The 18283-nt window shown below is 33.6% G+C and overlaps 1 protein-coding gene across 1 annotated transcript; it reads right to left on the reverse strand.

Moving 5' to 3' along the window:
* Window positions 1-2260: 2260 nt before the first annotated feature.
* Window positions 2261-18025, reverse strand: LOC105181421 (heparan sulfate 2-O-sulfotransferase pipe). Its single transcript, XM_025304756.1, has 5 exons — window positions 17807-18025; window positions 15816-15895; window positions 15456-15737; window positions 14449-14603; window positions 2261-4612 (listed from the first exon to the last, which is right to left on the reverse strand). Exons 1-5 carry the CDS (start codon window positions 18023-18025, stop codon window positions 4416-4418), a joined length of 933 nt encoding a protein of 310 aa, XP_025160541.1. The 3' UTR covers window positions 2261-4415.
* Window positions 18026-18283: the final 258 nt, after the last annotated feature.

Consider the following 18283-nt stretch of genomic DNA (forward strand, 5'->3'; position numbering starts at 1 on the left):
TTCGACCCTCCATAAAAATACATATCTGAACGTATCTGAACGTAACTGTAAGATTTTGCGCTCTTTCAGAATTCGAAGTAAAAAATAGGGGTTTCCATTTGAAAAACACAAGTTGACCTTTAAATGACCTTAAAAATAGAGATCAAGGTCAAAGTCAAGATCATCATAAAGTAGTTCACTTAACTCCCTACAACTTTTATTCAGATCATTTGCCTTGAAACTTGAATACTGAAGAATTATTAAAGTGGTCCGTTACTTTTCGGACACCCTGTATATCCAGATAGTCAAATGTGTGTAAATAGGTTCCGAACAGTGCTACACATTTTTGGTGCTAAAGAAGCAATAAATCCAACGCAAGATCTATTGTCCTAAATTATGTTACCAACTGTCGTTAGAAATATGGGGTTTGGGAAAAAGTTCGTGGCATTTTTTTAGTAAAATTCAACTGCTTTTATTATAGTGTGAAAATGAATTTATTTAAACCAAATATGCTCCATTATTATCGATAATGTTTCGCCATTTTTCGGGTAGAGTCATAATGCCATCGGTGAAGAACTTCTGTGGTTTTTGGTTGAAAAACTGAATCAAGTGGTTTTCACAGGCTTCTTTTGAAACCAGCTTAATTCTATTGAGAGAGTTCTGCAGAGATCGGAACAAGTGATAGTCTGAGGGTGCTATGTCTGGACTATATGGTAGATGCATCAAAACTTCCCAACCAAGCTCTCGTAATTTTTGACGGGTCATCAAAGAAGTGTGTGGTCGGGCGTTGTCATGATGGAAGACAACACCTTTCCTATTATTCAATTCGGGCCGTTTTCTTTCAATTGCATGGCGTAATCTCTCTAGTTGTCCACAGTAGAGTTGAGAATCAATCGTCTGACCAACTGGAAGTAGCTCATGGTGGACGATTCCCTTCCAGTCCCATCACACACACAGCATCTCCTTTTCCAGCGTCAATCCTGGCTTCGCGAACGCTTGTGACGGCCCACCATCCCTCGTCTATGATCTTTGACGCTTCCGATTGTCGTATGTGATCCATTTTTCATCACCGGTTATGACACGTTTCAGAAATGGCTCGATTTCATTGCGTTTCAGCAGCGCAGATGTTAATTCGGTCTATCATGTTTTTCGCGCTTAACTCATGAGGAACCCATACATCGAGCTTCTTTTTGTAGCCAGCTTTGTGTAACTGGTTCAAAACAGTTTTGTGGTCAATGCCTAGCTCTATACCAATATCGACACTGCTGATATGCTTATCTTTTTGGACTTTTTCAAGAATTTCATCAGCTTTTTCAGTGATTGGACGACCAGAGCGTGATTCATCTTTCACATCAAAATTACCAGAACGAAAGCGAGCGAACCATTTCCGCGCAGCAGATTTTGATAAAGTACCTTCACCGTACACAGCACAAATTTTTTCACAAGCCTGCGCAGCGTTCTTCCCTTTGTCGTAATAATATTGCAAAATATAGCGCAATTTTTCATTACTTTTCTCCATTTTCAAACACAAACAACTTTTCAACCACTGCACCAATTTCGATGTTTATACACTCAAAGTAACGCTCGAAGTGTCACCTTTCCGACGAGCGTTTAGTGGTGTCGCTGCGATCTGTGTTTCCTGAGTTATTTGCAATTGACGCCATCTATCGGAAAAAACGCCACGAACTTTTTTCCAAACCCAATATAATAGAACCTACTAACAGATAATGCGAATAGATTTGTGGCGGAAACCGCACAGAGCGGTTTGAGCAGCAAATTGGTAATAGAAACCGAACAGACCTTGCTGCATTCAGTTTAATGGAAAGAACTGTTCGGTTTTTGCCACCAATCTGCGATAAAATTCTGTTAGCAGGTTCTATCATCGAAATATGAGCTGAATGCAGACACATATAACTATAGTTTTGGTACAGAATTTGATCAAATTTATTGCCAATCTAGGCACAGTTTGCATTCACTTTGCTTACTGGGATAGGAGTGATTGTCCTTTGAAGAAAAATATTTAGTTGAGTGACTCAATTTTTTATAATAATATGAATAATTTCGATCAAAAGTACTAGAATTTTGTTTAAATTAACTAGAAATCTTAATATAATAATAGTTTATATTGAAATCTAGTAACTTCAACTAGAGGTATTAAGTTATTCATATTTCATAAAAAATTATTTTATTCGACCAAATATTTTTTTCGTGTTCAATTGATTAATCAATTCATATGATGGTGGAATATGTCAAACAAAATTTTTTTTATTTTCTTGAAAGTATTCACTCGACGATTCAGAATGGAAAATTTACTATATGCATGTGAAAAATTACTCGAATTACATGGATTCAGCTTTTATTCTTAAGTAAAATTTTACTCCAAAAATGTAGAATATTAGGTCATTCATTAAGTTCTGCGGTTTTTCCAATAGATGACGTTTGTCTGTTGAAAAAGATAGCTTGCGTTGCTTGAACCGCAGGTTGTCGCATACTCCTTTTATATTAGACAGGTTAGACAACGCTTAATATTTCGCCAGAAACTTTGTTGTGTTTGGATGTATTTTGTGTGCGCGCTATTCATTGAAAACGGAGGATTAAAAGATGCATTTTCGACACATTTTGCTGTTTTTTTTTCAAGAAAGGAGTAAAAGCGATGTGGACGTATAACATGAGATATGTGGCGTGTACGGGGACTCGACCATAAGCGCTGACATTTACCAGAGTTGATTTGCACGCTTTCGTTCTAAAGATGTGAACCTCACCGATGTTGTCCATTCCGGTCGTCTATTTACTACTGACGACGACCAAATTTTGGCCGCAATTAAGGTTGACCAGCATCTGACGACGCGGAAGATCGCGGAGCGCTTAGACATCGTATCGCCCATACAACTGTTACGCAGCGATTAAAACAGCTTGGGACAACGAAGAAGACGGATGTTTAGGTCCCTCACGAACTCACCGAGAAAACATTTTGGATCGTGTCATTATCTGTGATTCTCTGCTGAAATGGACTCGCTGGAGGCCTTTCTCAAACGGATGGTTACGGGAGACGAAAAATGGGTGATGTACAACAACATCTGACGTCAGCTGACGTCAGCAGTCGTGGTACGGTTCGAATGAGTCGTCATCATCTGTCGGCAAAGTAGATTTGTATCTGAAGGAATTGATACTGAGTATGTAGTGGGATTGGCGAGGCGTCTTGTATTTCGAGCTGCTTTCGCGTGGTCAGACCATCGACGCTAAGAAGTACTGCACTCAGCTGGATAAATTGAAGCAGACAGTACAGCGGCCGAAATTAGCGAACAGTAAGGGCGTCGAATTCTACTACGTCAACGCCAAATCACACACTGTTTTGGTGACCAAGCAGAAATTGAAGTGCTTTGGCTGAGAAGCACCCACTATACTCTTCAGACCTTACGCTCTCGGATTACCATCTATTCCACTCCAATGCGAGCTTCTAGGGGCAATGCTTTGATTCAGTGAACGATATCCAAATATATTTGGAAAACTTTTTCACGCAGAAGTCGCGCGACTTCTACAAACGCGGCATTATGTCCCTTCCAGAACGTTGGCAGAAGGTAGTCGATCAAGATAGATAATACATTTTCGATTTAATAAATGTTAAGTACAATAAATTTGTATTTCAATTTAGGACAAAGAAATTGCAGAACTTAATGAACGACCTAATACATATAACGATTTACATAATATGAAGTAATAAACGGCGACCGCTATACTATCATTTATTATGCGAATTTAACAACACAGGATGATATTTTGCCATTCAATATTAAGTTCGGTAAGAAAAATTAATTAAACGAATAAGTATAAAAAAAAGGAGGTCACTTGTTCTCTAAAATGGCAGCACTTTATTTTAAATGATTGTGAATCGATGAAAGTACAAACATGTTTTATGATTCCTTTACAAAACGATGCTCTACAGTTACTCTGTATTGTCGTCTGCGTGATTGTAAGTACTTCATGGTGAAAAGTGTCGCGGTTTTACAGTCTTTACGGTATTTTTGCCGTCGCCGACGAAATACAGAAATTATCGCAAATATTGTCAATCATCGCAAGATATTCTTATAACGATAAATGCACCTATAACTTGCACGTTTATTCAAATGTTCGTTCAAAAAGTAGTGACGTGAAACGGCGTTTGCTCGCAGAAACTTTGCTCAGCACTCATTGAGAGCGTCTCTATTTTTGAATTGCACGATGCATCCACCTCACAATAACTTGGATACAAAACAGCAAATCTCTTCATGTTCTCATCAACACTTGCTTCTTCATCGTAGCTTCACAAACGTTTCGCTGAATGAATAAGTTACATTCAGGCGATTAATTGTCTTTGCTGTCACGATATTGTTACATTAATCACGAAAATACTTCTTATAAAAGTTCTTGCACAATAATAGACCAAAGATGCCTTCTCTTTAGAGATGGTTGTTCACAGATGGAAGATTGGTAGAAGCTAACTTGAGAGCTCTGTATTGCCTGTAGAGACGTTGCTTACAAAACTGATAAAATTCGACCTCGCGAGTGAAATTGTTGCGTACTAGGTTCTTCACTTCTTCACTGACTGGCGGTTTGAAGAAATTTCGATTGATTCTCATGAAAGAGTTCACCTGATCTGAAAAAATAAGATAACAATAATAACAACAATAACATAAAATATGTTCTAAGGTAATAATAATAACAATAACAACATAAAAGATGTTTCTCCGAATAAACCACCTCTCCGATTGTAATTAAACTTACTAGGTGAACTCAAAAAATCATGTTAAAGTTAATTGTCAAAGTGTCAAATGCGAGTCTTGAATAGTTTACAAGATAATATTGTAGAATTGAATAGTTTAAAAATATTTTCACTTTTACTTACTCCTCATCAATGACTTTGATTTCGATAATATAAAGGTCATAGTTCTGAGTATTTTCTAACAGTTTTTGTTGTTGCTTATTATTTGTTAAAAAGTTATTAATAAAAAGTTTAAAGATTATATCAATTATATTTCAAAATAAATTATTTACTAGAATAACAATTTGACATATATTGCACGGTCAATGTCTTAAGGAAGCTTCAGAAAATTTTAGTTAGTGTTTAATAAAAAGTTATTAACAAAAAATATAATAAATAGAATATAATTTTCTGACACCCTATGTAGATTATATGCTTTTGTGTGAACAACATATGTATAGTTTAAATCTTTCACTTTATTAAATTGATGAAGCTATTACTCAGCAAACAAAAAACATTAAATCTACTTTTTTAAATGTTGATATTATATGTAATATTTATCATTTTTGCATAATATTTTACAAATATTACATAAATATTATATAATAAAATAGTTTTCAAAATTTTTAGAGTATTTTAAAAACATAAAACAAATTGTTTGTAATATTATCGCGATACATTTATTAAAAGTACAGGGAGTGGAGAAAATAATGTGAACAACATGCTGAATATTATACATTTATTTGTATTGGCAATCCTGGCAAGGTATGAACAGTGCGACGCGTATATATTGTGCAGTTTACGTACTAACTTTTCTAGTTTATATTTCAATGTACTACACACTTTGTTTTACGACGGTCTCAACAATCGGACGGTGAAATGAGCAAACTATCAGACTTCAAAAAGAGGCAAATCGTAGGTGCTCGGTTAGTGGAAGTGTCTGTAACGAAAACGGTTGAACTGTTTAACATTTCACGAGCGGCAGTATCCACGGTGATGATAGTCTAAGTAAAATATGGGAAAACGATACCTGCAAAGAGAAAAAGTGGACGCAAATCAACAGACAGGGACAGACAGAGACCATCGAATATTAAAAAGAATCGTGGCCAAACAGCATAAAACTACCACAGCAAAGATGACAGCAGAACTCAACAGTAATTTGAGCAATCTTGTTTCGACAAGAACAGTACGGCGGGAGCTCCACGAAAGTAACATTTATGGCAGGGCTGTAATTCCGAAACTCCTTACAACGGAAGCTAACGCGAAGCCGCGAAAGAAGTGATGCCACATCATGAAATTTGGACGATTGATGATTGGAAGAATTTGGTATAGTCCGACGAATCATCGTTTACTTTGTTCCCTATAAACGGCCGAGTTTATGTATAAAGAACACCCAAAGAAGCCTACGATCCGGACTCCTTACTACTCACAGTCAAACATTGGGGCAGCTTTATGAAGATTTGGGCAGTTATATTATGGTATTCCGTTGGTCCGATTATTACTATCAATGGCCGTATTACTGCGAATATCTCAATCCTCAACGATGAAGTTCTTACTATGACCAGCACATTGTTGCCAAACATTGCCATATTCCAAGATGATAATGCGATAATGATAATACACACAGCTAAACAAATTCAGTCTTGTTTCGAGGAACATCAGAATATCAAATAATCAAACATTTTCTCTAGCCAGTACAATCGCTAAAACTCAATTATCATTAAATCGCTATGGAGCAGATTTCCACCTCCATCATCGTTCAAGCAATTGGCGGAAGTGTTGGTACAAGAATGGGACAATATTCCGTTGGAAACTATTCATAAACTTTACAAATCTATTACGCGACGAATTGCAGCTGTCTTAAAGGCAAATGGTGGCTCTACAACTTATTAATAAATATTGCGTATTTGTCAGGTGTTCACATTATTTTATCTACATTATTTTATCCTTGTAAATGTCAGAGAATATTTGTACACATAGAGAAATAAATTAATTATATGTATCTAATTTTACCATAAACAACGTATAATATAGGATTTTTTTACATCAGATACGTTGTTGGTTTACAAATTTGTTATCTACAATAATTCATCTACGTAATAAATTCGTCAAAAATGTATATTCTATTATCGAACTCATAAAACTATCAAGATAATATATTCGCTCCTATAACATTGAGTCTCAATCCAATATATGCAAATTCAATATGGCCATTTCATGATATTGATAAAAATTGAAGGATTATAAGACAGATTTGTTTTAATTTTTCAAACTTTTTATAAAATAATATAGAAATAGTAAGAAAATTAATATTAGGTGTACAAATGAATAATCCAATTTTTTCAGCTACATTCAAGGTTTATTTTAAAAGAAAGTAAATTAAATTGTTCAATCAAAGTATTCGCCGTTGCTTTCTATAACTTTAAGCCATTTTTCAGGCAGCTGATGAATTCCATCTCGGAAAAATGTTACGTCTTTGGACACAATAAAGTCATCAAGCCATTTTCGAATCTCATCCACTGATTGGAAGTGCATATCGGACAAGGCGTGTTGCATCGACCGGAACAAGTGATAATCGGATGGAGCAATGTCTGGTGAATACGCCGGGTGCTGCAAGACGTCCCAGCCAAGACTCATTATGGTGTCTTTTGTATTGGAAGCAATATGTGACCTGGCGTTGTCATGCAACAATTTCACTGGACGTTCTCCTTTTCCAGTATCCGGGCGTTTTCGTTCTAATTCTTGACGCAAGCAGATTAATTGACGTTGGTAGCAGTCCGCAGTAACTGCCGGGTTTCACCCGGTTCCAACAACTCATAATAAAGCACGCCCTTGATATCCCACCAAATGCAGAGAAGAACCTTCTTTCCGAAGCGATTGGGTTTTGCGACCGATTTTGATGATTCGTCGGGATTTACCTATGACTTTCTGCGTTTCGGATTGTCATAAAGTATCCATTTCTCATCGCCCGTAATGATTTTCCACAAGAAAGACTTTCGACGCTGCTTATTGAGAAGAGAAAGACACGCTGCCACTCGTTGATTTTTGTTGGTTTCAGTGAGTTCATGCAGAACCCATTTTCCTTCTTTCTGGATCTTTCCCATCTCATGTAGGCGTTTGGAAATCGTTTGCTGCGTTACTCCCAACTGTTCTGCAAGCTCTTTTTGTGTTTGTGCCGAATTCTCAGCGAGCAGTTGTTCCAAATCATCGTTATCGCACTTCCGAGGGCCTCCAGGGCGTTGTTTGTCAATTAGACTGAAATTACCGCTTTTAAACCTCTTAAACCAAAATGCGTACACATTGTACGATACAACACCTTCGCCGAGAAAGGAACAAATCGATATCGATTCGCACGCTCTTGCAGCATTTTTTCCTTATTGGAATTCGTAAAGAATGCAGTGTCGGATATGCACCTTATCTGTTGCCATTTTCGACTGTACTGAACTGAATACTTTTGAAGATTATGTTGGGTCTTTCGCCAAACTATATGTTCTTTTTAATAGCTATATGTCAACATTGCATAATCACAAAAGAGCGGGAAAATCTATTCAATTTAAAATTGATTTCATAACTGCTTAAAATAATTTGGATTATTCATTAGTACACTTAATATATCGGGTAAGTCAGTTAAAAAATTATAGACTTATATTTCGGGAACGAAGCATTTTAGAGAAAAATGTATCAAACAAAAGTTGTACAGTTTCAAGAGGGATATAAAATAACAATATCAGTTTGTTTACAAATGGCGTCATATTCGAGATATTCACTGATCATTATTTTTCTTAAGTGGAAATCCCAATTTTTTATTATATCATCTTTTTCTATCAATTAATTTTAACAACTTTCGTCTGAAACATTTTTTAATTTGCCTAACATTTTTTTAGATATTTCGATAAGTTAACAAAGTCAGGGCACTATTGTAACAATATATTTTTGAGACTAAATAGGGTAAAAAAGGCTAGTACCAATTAACTAATTTTTCTTCCGACAAATAGTTAACGAGATATGGTAAATTAAATACTGAAAACCAAGTTACCAAGTTTTCCTTAAATATCTCAAAAAATTTTAGGCAAATGTTTGAGACAAAAGTTGTTCAAATTAATTGATAGAAAAAGATGACATAACAAAAAATTGGAGTTTCCATTTAAGAAAAGTAATGATCAGTAAATATTTCGAAAGTGACGCCATCTATAAATAAACTGATATAAGTTGTTTTATATCCCCCTTAAAACCATACAATTTCTGTCTGATATATTCTTCTCTAAAATGTTTCGTTTCCGAGATATAAGTTTCTAACTCTTTAACTGACTCACCCGTATATATGTGTTAATCTATATGAAATTAGTTCAATAAATATACGTATAACGAGCAACGAAAACCAATAAACTCAATAAACTATCACCGGAAATATATAATTCAATAAATTCAATAAATTCAATAAACTTTTACTAAAAATAATTCATAAACTAAATTATCCCGACCCAAACTTCTTCTTAATGAAAACAGCTGCGCGAAAATGAAAAGCCTGGACTAGGCAATTTTTTCTTTTTTTTATAATGGTCGCCTATGTTTCCATTAATTTCTAATCTATACTATAAACCTGCTTTGATATCGTGATGGTTATCATTAACTAGTTCTCGGATAAATGAGAGTTTTTAGTAGTCTCTCGAGTTATCGAGACTACTAAAAAAGTAAAAAAATCGAAACCTTCCTTTATCTTTATCGACTTTGGAGATGTTTTCTCGCTGCAGCTACATTCGTAAAGATTATCACTGACAAGGGGAGGACGCATCGACCGGGAAACGATTCGGAACGAAAGTTATGAAGTTAATAGTACTTGACTACTAATAACTCATGGTAATAGCATACGATGCACTACTTCTTCGTTTCTGAGAAAAACGGTCTAAAGAAAAGAGCCAACAAAGTATATGAGTTAGTAAGAAGGGTGTACAACGAAGCGGCGTAGCGGAGCAGCGAAGGTAACGGACTATCGAGCTGACGGTCCAGGTTCAATCCTTGCTATGTTTTTTTTATTCTGTAAGCATAAAAATGAAACAGAAAACATTAATAAATAATAAAACTGTGTTTCTTAAATATATTAATGTTTGTTAAATATATTATTAATGATTTAAATTGCAAAAAACCGTAAATCTTATCTGTAAAATATATAGTGTATGAGAACATTTTTATATAATAATTACAATGGAAATAGGAATAAAAATATTGTTATGAAATATATAGGAGTGCTATTAAACTAATATGAGATAATTTTTCGTAATCTTATATCGTATATATAAAATATTTGTTTCTGTACAACTCTCTATGTTGTGTTGAAGCTCTTTATCTGGCAATCCTCTTCCAAAAACATCCTTTGTGTCATTCTAAACGACCGTTAGAAATGACGAAATGATTCGAGGATCGGAACAGTCTTCAATAGAGCAAGCAGCAGTGTGCTTTTGTAGTTTACTAGTGATACAGAGCAGTTCGGTGATTATATTTAAATTACATATATCATAATAATGTCAGAGAATCCTTCAACAAGTAAAATAGTTGATTTAGAATCGCTAGAAGAAAGATCTTTTGAAAATGAAAATTGTAAAGGTGAAGCCACTAATGTTCTCATATATACGAATTCTATTTAAGAGAGTAATGAATTATTATCAAAAAATGCTCCAGTGAAAATATATTTTTACTCCTATTTCCATTGTAATTATTATATAAAAATTTTCTCATACACTATATATTTTATAGATAAAATTTACAGTTTTTTTGCAATTTAAATCATTAATAATATATTTAACAAACACTAATATATTTAAGAAACGCAGTTTTATTATTTATTAATGTTTTTTGTTTCACTTTTATGCTTACAGAATAAAAAAAAGCCATACAGCAGGAATCGAACCTGGGCCGTCAATTCGGTAATTTATTACCTTCGTTGCTCCGTTACGCCGCTTCGTTGAATACCCTTCTTACTAACTCGTACAATTTGTTGGCTCTTTTTTTTAGACCATTTTTTCTCGAAAACGAAGAAGTAGTGCATTGTATGCTGTTACCATGAGTTATTAGTAGTCAAGTACTATTAACTCCGTAAGTTTCGTTCCAAACCGTTTCCCAGTCGATACGTCTTCCCCTTGTGAGATTTAATCATGTGAGTGTCTATTCCGGTTTTAATTCACAAAATGATCTTGATGGTTGATATTCAGATAATTATAGCCATGACCTTTGAGGCTATCAGTTTGGTAGTATGCTGTCAATAAGTATCCTAACAGTTTGAATAAATTGTTGTATCGGGGCCATATGGTTATTTATCAAAGAAAACAGAGTTTCGCTTATACGACAATTCTTGGGACAAATTTCTAAGCAGAGCTCTCTAGTGACTATCTAACAGAATTATAATTTTTATAATACATGTCAATATCAAAGTCATTAATGGGAGTAAGTAAAGGTTGAAGCATTTTAAAGCTATTTAATTTTATAATATTATTTTTTAAATAATTCAAGGCCCACGCTTGGGAATTTAATAGTTAACTTTAATATGATTCTTTGAATTTAGCTAACAAGTTTCATCTCAATTGAAGGGATGGTCCATTTGAAAATACAGCTTAACATGAATATGAACAATAATAACAACATTATATAGAGTGAGGAAGAAGTCCCGTACCGGTAAAATATCTCGAAAACGTAAGTTTATATTTGAGAGTATTTGAGAAAAAAATGTTTCAGACAAAAGTTGTATGATTGTAAGAGAAACATAAAACAACTATATCATTTTGTTTACAGATGGCACCATTTTCGAGATATTCATTGACCATTACTTTAATTAAATAGAAGCCCCAATTTTTTATTACATCGTTTTTTTCTACCAATTAATTTGAACAATTTTTGTCTAAAACATTTTTTTATTTGCTTAATATTTTTTGAGATATTTAAAGAAAACGATAACTTTTTCAATATTTAACTAACAACACCTCACTATTTGCGGAACTATTTATCGGAAGAGAAAGTGGTAGACTTTTTTGCTCTATTTGGTCTCAAGAATATATTGTTATAATAGCGCCTTGACTTTTGTTAATTTGATGATTTTGAAATTTCTAAAGGTCGATAAGTTAACAAAAGTAAGGGTATTATTATAACAATATATTCTTGAGATGAAATAGAGCAAAAAAGTCTAGTACCACTTTTTCTTCCGACAAATAATTAGCGAGATGTTGTAAATTAAATATTGACAAAGTTATCAAGTTTTCTTTATATATCTTCAAAAATATTAGGTAAATAAAAAAATGTTTCAGACAAAAGTTGTTTAAATTAATTGGTAAAAAATGATGGTGTAATAAAAAATTGAAGTTTCGTTTTAAGAAAAGTAATGATCAGTGAATATCTCGAAAGTGGTACCATTTATAAACAAAACAATATAGTTGTTTTATGTCTTCTTTGAAATCATACAACTTTTGTTAAAAATATTTTTCTCTAAAATGTTTGGCTTTCGAGATATCAGGTGTAGTAAAAAGAAATCCATTATTTTTGCATGAAATTGAAGGCTTTAATTACCATAGTTAGAATGATCCGATTTAGGTCAAATATGCGCCGTTTTGTTCGATAACTTGTTGCCATTTTGAAGGTAATTTCATTATGCCTCTCTCATAGAAGCCCTCGTCCCTATTGGCAAAAAATTGAGACAGTCGATTTTCACAAGCCTCTCTTGAAGCGAATTTTTCACCAGCAAAATTGTTCGCCATGGACAGGAACAGATGGTAATCACTTGGTGCCAGGTCCGGACTATAAGGTGGATGCATAAGAACCTCCCAACCAAGCTCCCGGAGCTTCTGGCGAGTCACTATCGATGTGTGTGGCCTGGCGTTGTCCTGATGGAACACAATTCCTCTCCTATTGACCAAAGCTGGCCGCTTCTGGGCGATTGCTTCCTTCAGACGGTCCAATTGTTGACAGTACAGTTCCGAGTTAAGAGTTTTGCCGTAGGGGAGCAGCTCATAGTAGATAATTCCCTGCTAATCCCACCAAACACACAGCAAAACCTTCCTGGCCGTCAATCCTGGCTTGGCCACCATTTCCGCCGGCTCACCGCGATTCGACCACGACCGTTTTCGCTTGATGTTGTCGTAAGTGATCCACTTTTCATCATCAGTGACCAACCGCTTCAGAAATGGGTCGATTTTGTTGCGATTCAGCAGCGATTCGCAGATGGAAATTCGGTCCATGAGGTTTTTTTTCGTTAACTCGTGTGGCACCAATGCATCGAGCTTCTTTTTGTATCCAGCCTTATTCAAATGGTTCCAAACGGTTTGCTGTGCAATCTTTAGCTCTTGGGCAATCGAAACAGTGCTTACATGACGGTCGGACTCGACAATGTCCATGATTTTATCGATATTTTCGACAATTGGCCTTCCAGTGCGTGATGCATCTTTGACATCGAAATTACCGGAACGGAATCGACGAAACCAAAATTGCGCGTGATTGGCTGTTACAGTATCAGGACCATAAACACTATTCACATTTTCAGCCGCCTGGCTTGCGTTTTCGTCTTTATCGAAGAAAAACTGTAAAATATAGCGTATTTTCTCTTTGCTAGTGTCCATCTTTGACGCGCGCTCAAACAAAACTGAGTCAACTAATCACAAAATTGTCAGAAAAGTTTTTTTAGTACGAAATCTCATCTTTCTAACGCCATCTAGTGGAACCCGATCGGACTTATACAACGCGAGATACAGATAACTAAAGCCATCTATTGGAAAAATAATGGATTTCTTTTTACTACACCTGATATTTTACCAGTCCGTGACTTTTTCTTCACTCTATACATACAGGGTTTGCCAAAAGTTCCGGAATAGCTAATTATTTTAAAAAATAATGATTGTTTAAAACAATGTTTGAGACAAAAGTTGTAGAGCTTAAAAAAAGCTATCAGATGTTGATAACTGTTTGACCTTGGAATGACCTTGATAAACGTTATCAAGGTCGACCTAAAAATTTTAAATAGAAATTCGAATTTTTTATGACACCATCTTTTTTCATCAATTAATTTGAACAACTTTTGTTTAAAATATTTTTTTATTTGCCTAACATTTTTTGAGATATTTAAGGATAACTTGGTAACTTTTTCAATATTTAACATATGATATCTCGCTAACTATTCGTCGGGATAAAAAATGGTACTAGACTATTCTATTTGATCTCAAGAATATATTGGTACAATAATGCTTTATTTTTTGTTAATTTATCGATCTTTCGAAATTTCAAAATTATCAAATTAACAAAAGTCAGGGCGCTATTGTAACAATATATTCTTGAGATCAAATAGTATAGAAAACTCTAGTACCATTTTTTTATACCGACAAACAGTTAACGAGATATCGTAAGTTAAATATTAAAAAAGTTACCAAGTTATCCTTAAATATCTCAAAAAATATTCGGCAAATAAAAAAATGTTTCAGACAAAAGTTGTTCAAATTAATTGGTGGAAAAAGACGGTGTAAAAAATTGGACTTTCCATGAAAGGTTTTTATGTCGACTTTGATAACGTTTCTCAAGGTCATTCCAAGGTCAAACAATTATCAATATCTGATAGCTTTTTTAAGCCCTACAACTTTTGTTTCAAATATTGTTTTAAAAATCATTATTTTTTGAAATAATTAGCCGTTCCAGAACTTTTGGCAGATCCTGTATAATAATAACTTAAAAATTTTTTAATTAAACAAAAATTAATCGTTTACCATAATAAACGTCAGTAGCTCCTTGAAAAAATCGTGGTATGTAGTTCTCCAATACTGTGAGGGTCGTATTCATATCTTCCAGGACACCAACTACCGCATAATGTTTCTCCACTGCCAACTTCGCACGTTCCAGAGCACCAACGGTATTAAAGGGACTTTGAAAAGAGATATATATATATATTAATAAAATATCACGCATTTTATGTATTTCGCAATTATATTATTATTATTATTTTATATATTATATATTATATATTATATATTATATATATATTAATAAAATATCATGTTTTTTATGTATTTCGCAATTATATTATCCAGATACAAAAATGTGACACGTAAAAAATTATAGAATATTAAGGAAGTATTCAGTCGATTTGAATATGAAAAATTAAATTTTAATGTCCACATTTTCTGCTAGTATAAATCAGAAACATGTTGAAAATATGTTTGCAATATATTATGATAAAATTTTGGTAAAGTTATAGAAAAAGTAAAGACTACACTATGTAGAAGAAAATGTAATCTGAATTTCGAGTTCTTTTCTTAACGGTTCTTTGGTATATTTTTGGTAACCCTATATTGTATATGTAAAATGTAGCAGAATGACCGTATCAGGCATTTTTCGAAAAAATGTCGCATTTTGAAAATTAGCATGGGTTGTAAAGACAATCGAATAGGTTAAAACTAATTTTATGGTTTTTACTTCAGATGAGCTCAATCGTGATAACCAATGAGACAAATGTTTCTTGATATGCTCTGCGTTTTATTTTATACATAACCTTTTTCATTAGATATTCTTTTCACATAAAAATTAAGGACATTTTTTTTAAATATCAATAAATAAATAAGCAAAACTATGCCCTTTTGTTTTATAATCTTTATGAAAGAAATTTTTAAATATTGTGAATTTTTCTGCTTGCTTCAAAAGACTACTATCTTAATACTCGTCACTGATGACTGCGGAAGTTTTTAGTGAAGAATTCGCGACGAAAGTGTGTTCTTACGTGCATTTTTCGCTGTGTCCACAAAAGAAGAGTGTTTGTCTGCGATGATCGCCGATGCCTTCGTGGATTTCACCTTGCAAGTATCTGCACTCACGATCGCCTTTGAGAACGCATATTTCGAAATCCTTTTTGAGCCAATTTGGATCGGGCAGCGGTAAATCTGGAAAGATTTGCTTCCTCTCCACATAATACCACGGTGCCCTTACGTAATAATACCAGGATATAACCCTTTCCACAGGATCACGGACTATGTTGATGTAAATCGGCTCTGGCAAATGGAATCTGATGACGAAGACAGAGGAAAGTAGAAAATGACATAGCAATCATCCAAATTGCAAGGGCTAATCTCGTGGTACTCACTCTGTGAAGTTAGTGAAGCAGACGTGCTTCACGTAGACAGATGGTTCCGAGTAACTGCTGACCATCCGGGCGAGCTGGAGCTGCGAATACAGAGGAAGCCAAACTAAAGTTAAATCCTACGGACCGTACGAATGAAACTATTTAAGAAGAAAGAAATCCTAAAGAAATCATTTAAGATAAAGGGATCAGTATCTTAACATGTTCCTAACTCCGATTTTCATCGTTTTAATCTTTATATAAGGATAATCGAATTCTCCCCTCCTTCAATATAGAGCACAATTCTTTCTACATTTTGTAGTTTTCATTACATTATCCAAATATTCATCTCTATGAATTTGTATATTTTGTAAGATAAATCATTGCTTAGTATATCTGTGTAATAGCTTCAGCATTTGTTAATTATGTTGATGCTCTCAATAAAAAATAGCAAATTGTTCATAATTTATTATTTATTAATCTTTTTAGAGATGTTGACATAATCTATATATTTACATATGTTCAGTTGTTTTATTAATTCAAACATTGTCAACAAAATAAAACATTTCTTTAAATAAACATTCATTAGAAAATTTTATAAAAAAAGACCTTGTCAATGATTTATAGATGTCATATTTGTCCTTTCAAAATTAAATTATTTTCATCTGAGTTTAATTAATTGATCTTTAAGCAGTTAGTTAGGTTCTTTTTATAAAATGAACATTTTTTTCACTTCGAAATGTAAAATAGTAACAAAACGAAATATAAACTAGTTAGATAGTAAGAATATGAAATAGTAATATAAAGTGGTATAAATGAAACTTGTTGACTTTATTATAAAGTAAATCATGTAAAACAAGTATTTAAATATCGGCATATTTGTTTTATATAGATATTATATAATAAAATTTGTCTATTGTAATCTTCCTTATTAACTTCCGATGCAACAGTCCTGATAGGTTCAATAGAAATGTTTTATATATATAAGTATATATTATATTATTATTATATATATTATATATTATATTAATATTAATATTAAATATTATATATTATATTAGTATATTAGTAGATATTATATAATTATATGTGTGTATATATATATATATAAAAGTATATATGGTGTATATATATATATATATATATATCTCCTAATGAAATAATTATAATAATTTAAAGTTTGATAACAAGATGAAATGATATATGTTAATTTCACTACTATTGATTCACACTCATAAATATTACGTAAATATTGCAATATTTACCGACCATCGACTAAATCGATGATCAGAACAATGAATACTTATTATGTGCAAAATCTATTTAATTAATTTATTTTTATATTAAAAAATAGTCTAATTTTTAATTTATGTGTTGATTTTACAAGAATATATAATACAAGAATATTATTTTACAAGAATATATTTACAAGAATATATACAAGAATATAATATCTTGTAAAATCAATCTATATATATTATAAGTTCTATGTAATATTTTCTTATGTCTTTAATTCTACAGAAATTAGCATACATTTACATTCTTTATCTATTGTTAATTTTGATCATTACGAACTAAACGCTTAGATCGAGAAAGTGAAATATTTAGCAGAAGTGAGCCGATATTAAGTTGAGTTCTCGTGTTCGAATTTCAAGGATCTCAAAAGCGAGATGCATTCTTTTTCTTCTGATCGTTCTTCTCCCGTTTTCTCGCTCGATCATTATCCTACGTAACCGGTTTTTACCGTAGCTTAATGTTACCCATGTTTCCTCCCCCGTTTTACTGACGAGACATGAAGGAGCCGTACACGCGGAAGTGCCGAAGATGGAGACGGAAGAGATAGAAACCGTTAGCGTGCGAGTCACCTGATCAACCGTATCGTCATACTTTTTTATCACCTTGTAGGGCTCGAGCGGCGGGATTGTAAATTAAGCTTGGTTGATTGCTAAGTAAGCATCTGCCATCACTGCGATTGATGATAATTGATTGGGCCCTCTTGCCAGAGGTCGACGTACCTGTTCGATCGGTGCGAGACGTATCGTCTCGACTCGCTGGACACGATCTCTATTGAACGAGAACAAGTTCCTTATCGACAACCTCCTCAAGAGCTCCATGAACGTCTGGGAGCCGACTTTCGGCACGCGATTAAAGAACAGCACTTCTCGGTCAGCCCGTTTGGTGTTGTTCAGTGTGTCGATGTCGAGGATTTCGGGTTCCACATACTGAAAAGTCATAATAACTGGATGAAACATCTAGTGGACGAAATTCTGCCAGTTTTTGGCACTCTTGCACATATTTTATCAGGTATTAAGATATATTTATATAAACGGTTTTGTTTTATACTACATATTTATTTTATTATATAAAGTATATTTATGTAAAAGGAATTCATAAATTCATAAATTATTTATCAAAAACATATTAATATTAGGTGCGCAACTAAGTTCCTGCTGTTTTTCAAGAGATGGCTCCAGTAGTAAGTGCTGGTCGAT

Source organism: Harpegnathos saltator, unplaced genomic scaffold (genome assembly GCF_003227715.2).
Source record: "Harpegnathos saltator strain DR-91 unplaced genomic scaffold, Hsal_v8.6 scaffold649, whole genome shotgun sequence".
Lineage (NCBI taxonomy): Eukaryota > Metazoa > Arthropoda > Insecta > Hymenoptera > Formicidae > Harpegnathos > Harpegnathos saltator.

Bases quoted from the DNA above. Each gene is read 5' to 3' on its own strand.
- LOC105181421 (XM_025304756.1), bottom strand. From the start codon at position 18,025: ATGACTTTTCAGTATGTGGAACCCGAAATCCTCGACATCGACACACTG. The intron at 15,738-15,815 runs GTGAGTACCACG...CTTCGTCATCAG, and splicing joins TGCTTCACTAACTTCACAGA to ATTCCATTTGCCAGAGCCGA. The intron at 14,604-15,455 runs GTAAGAACACAC...CTCTTTTCAAAG, and splicing joins GGACACAGCGAAAAATGCAC to TCCCTTTAATACCGTTGGTG.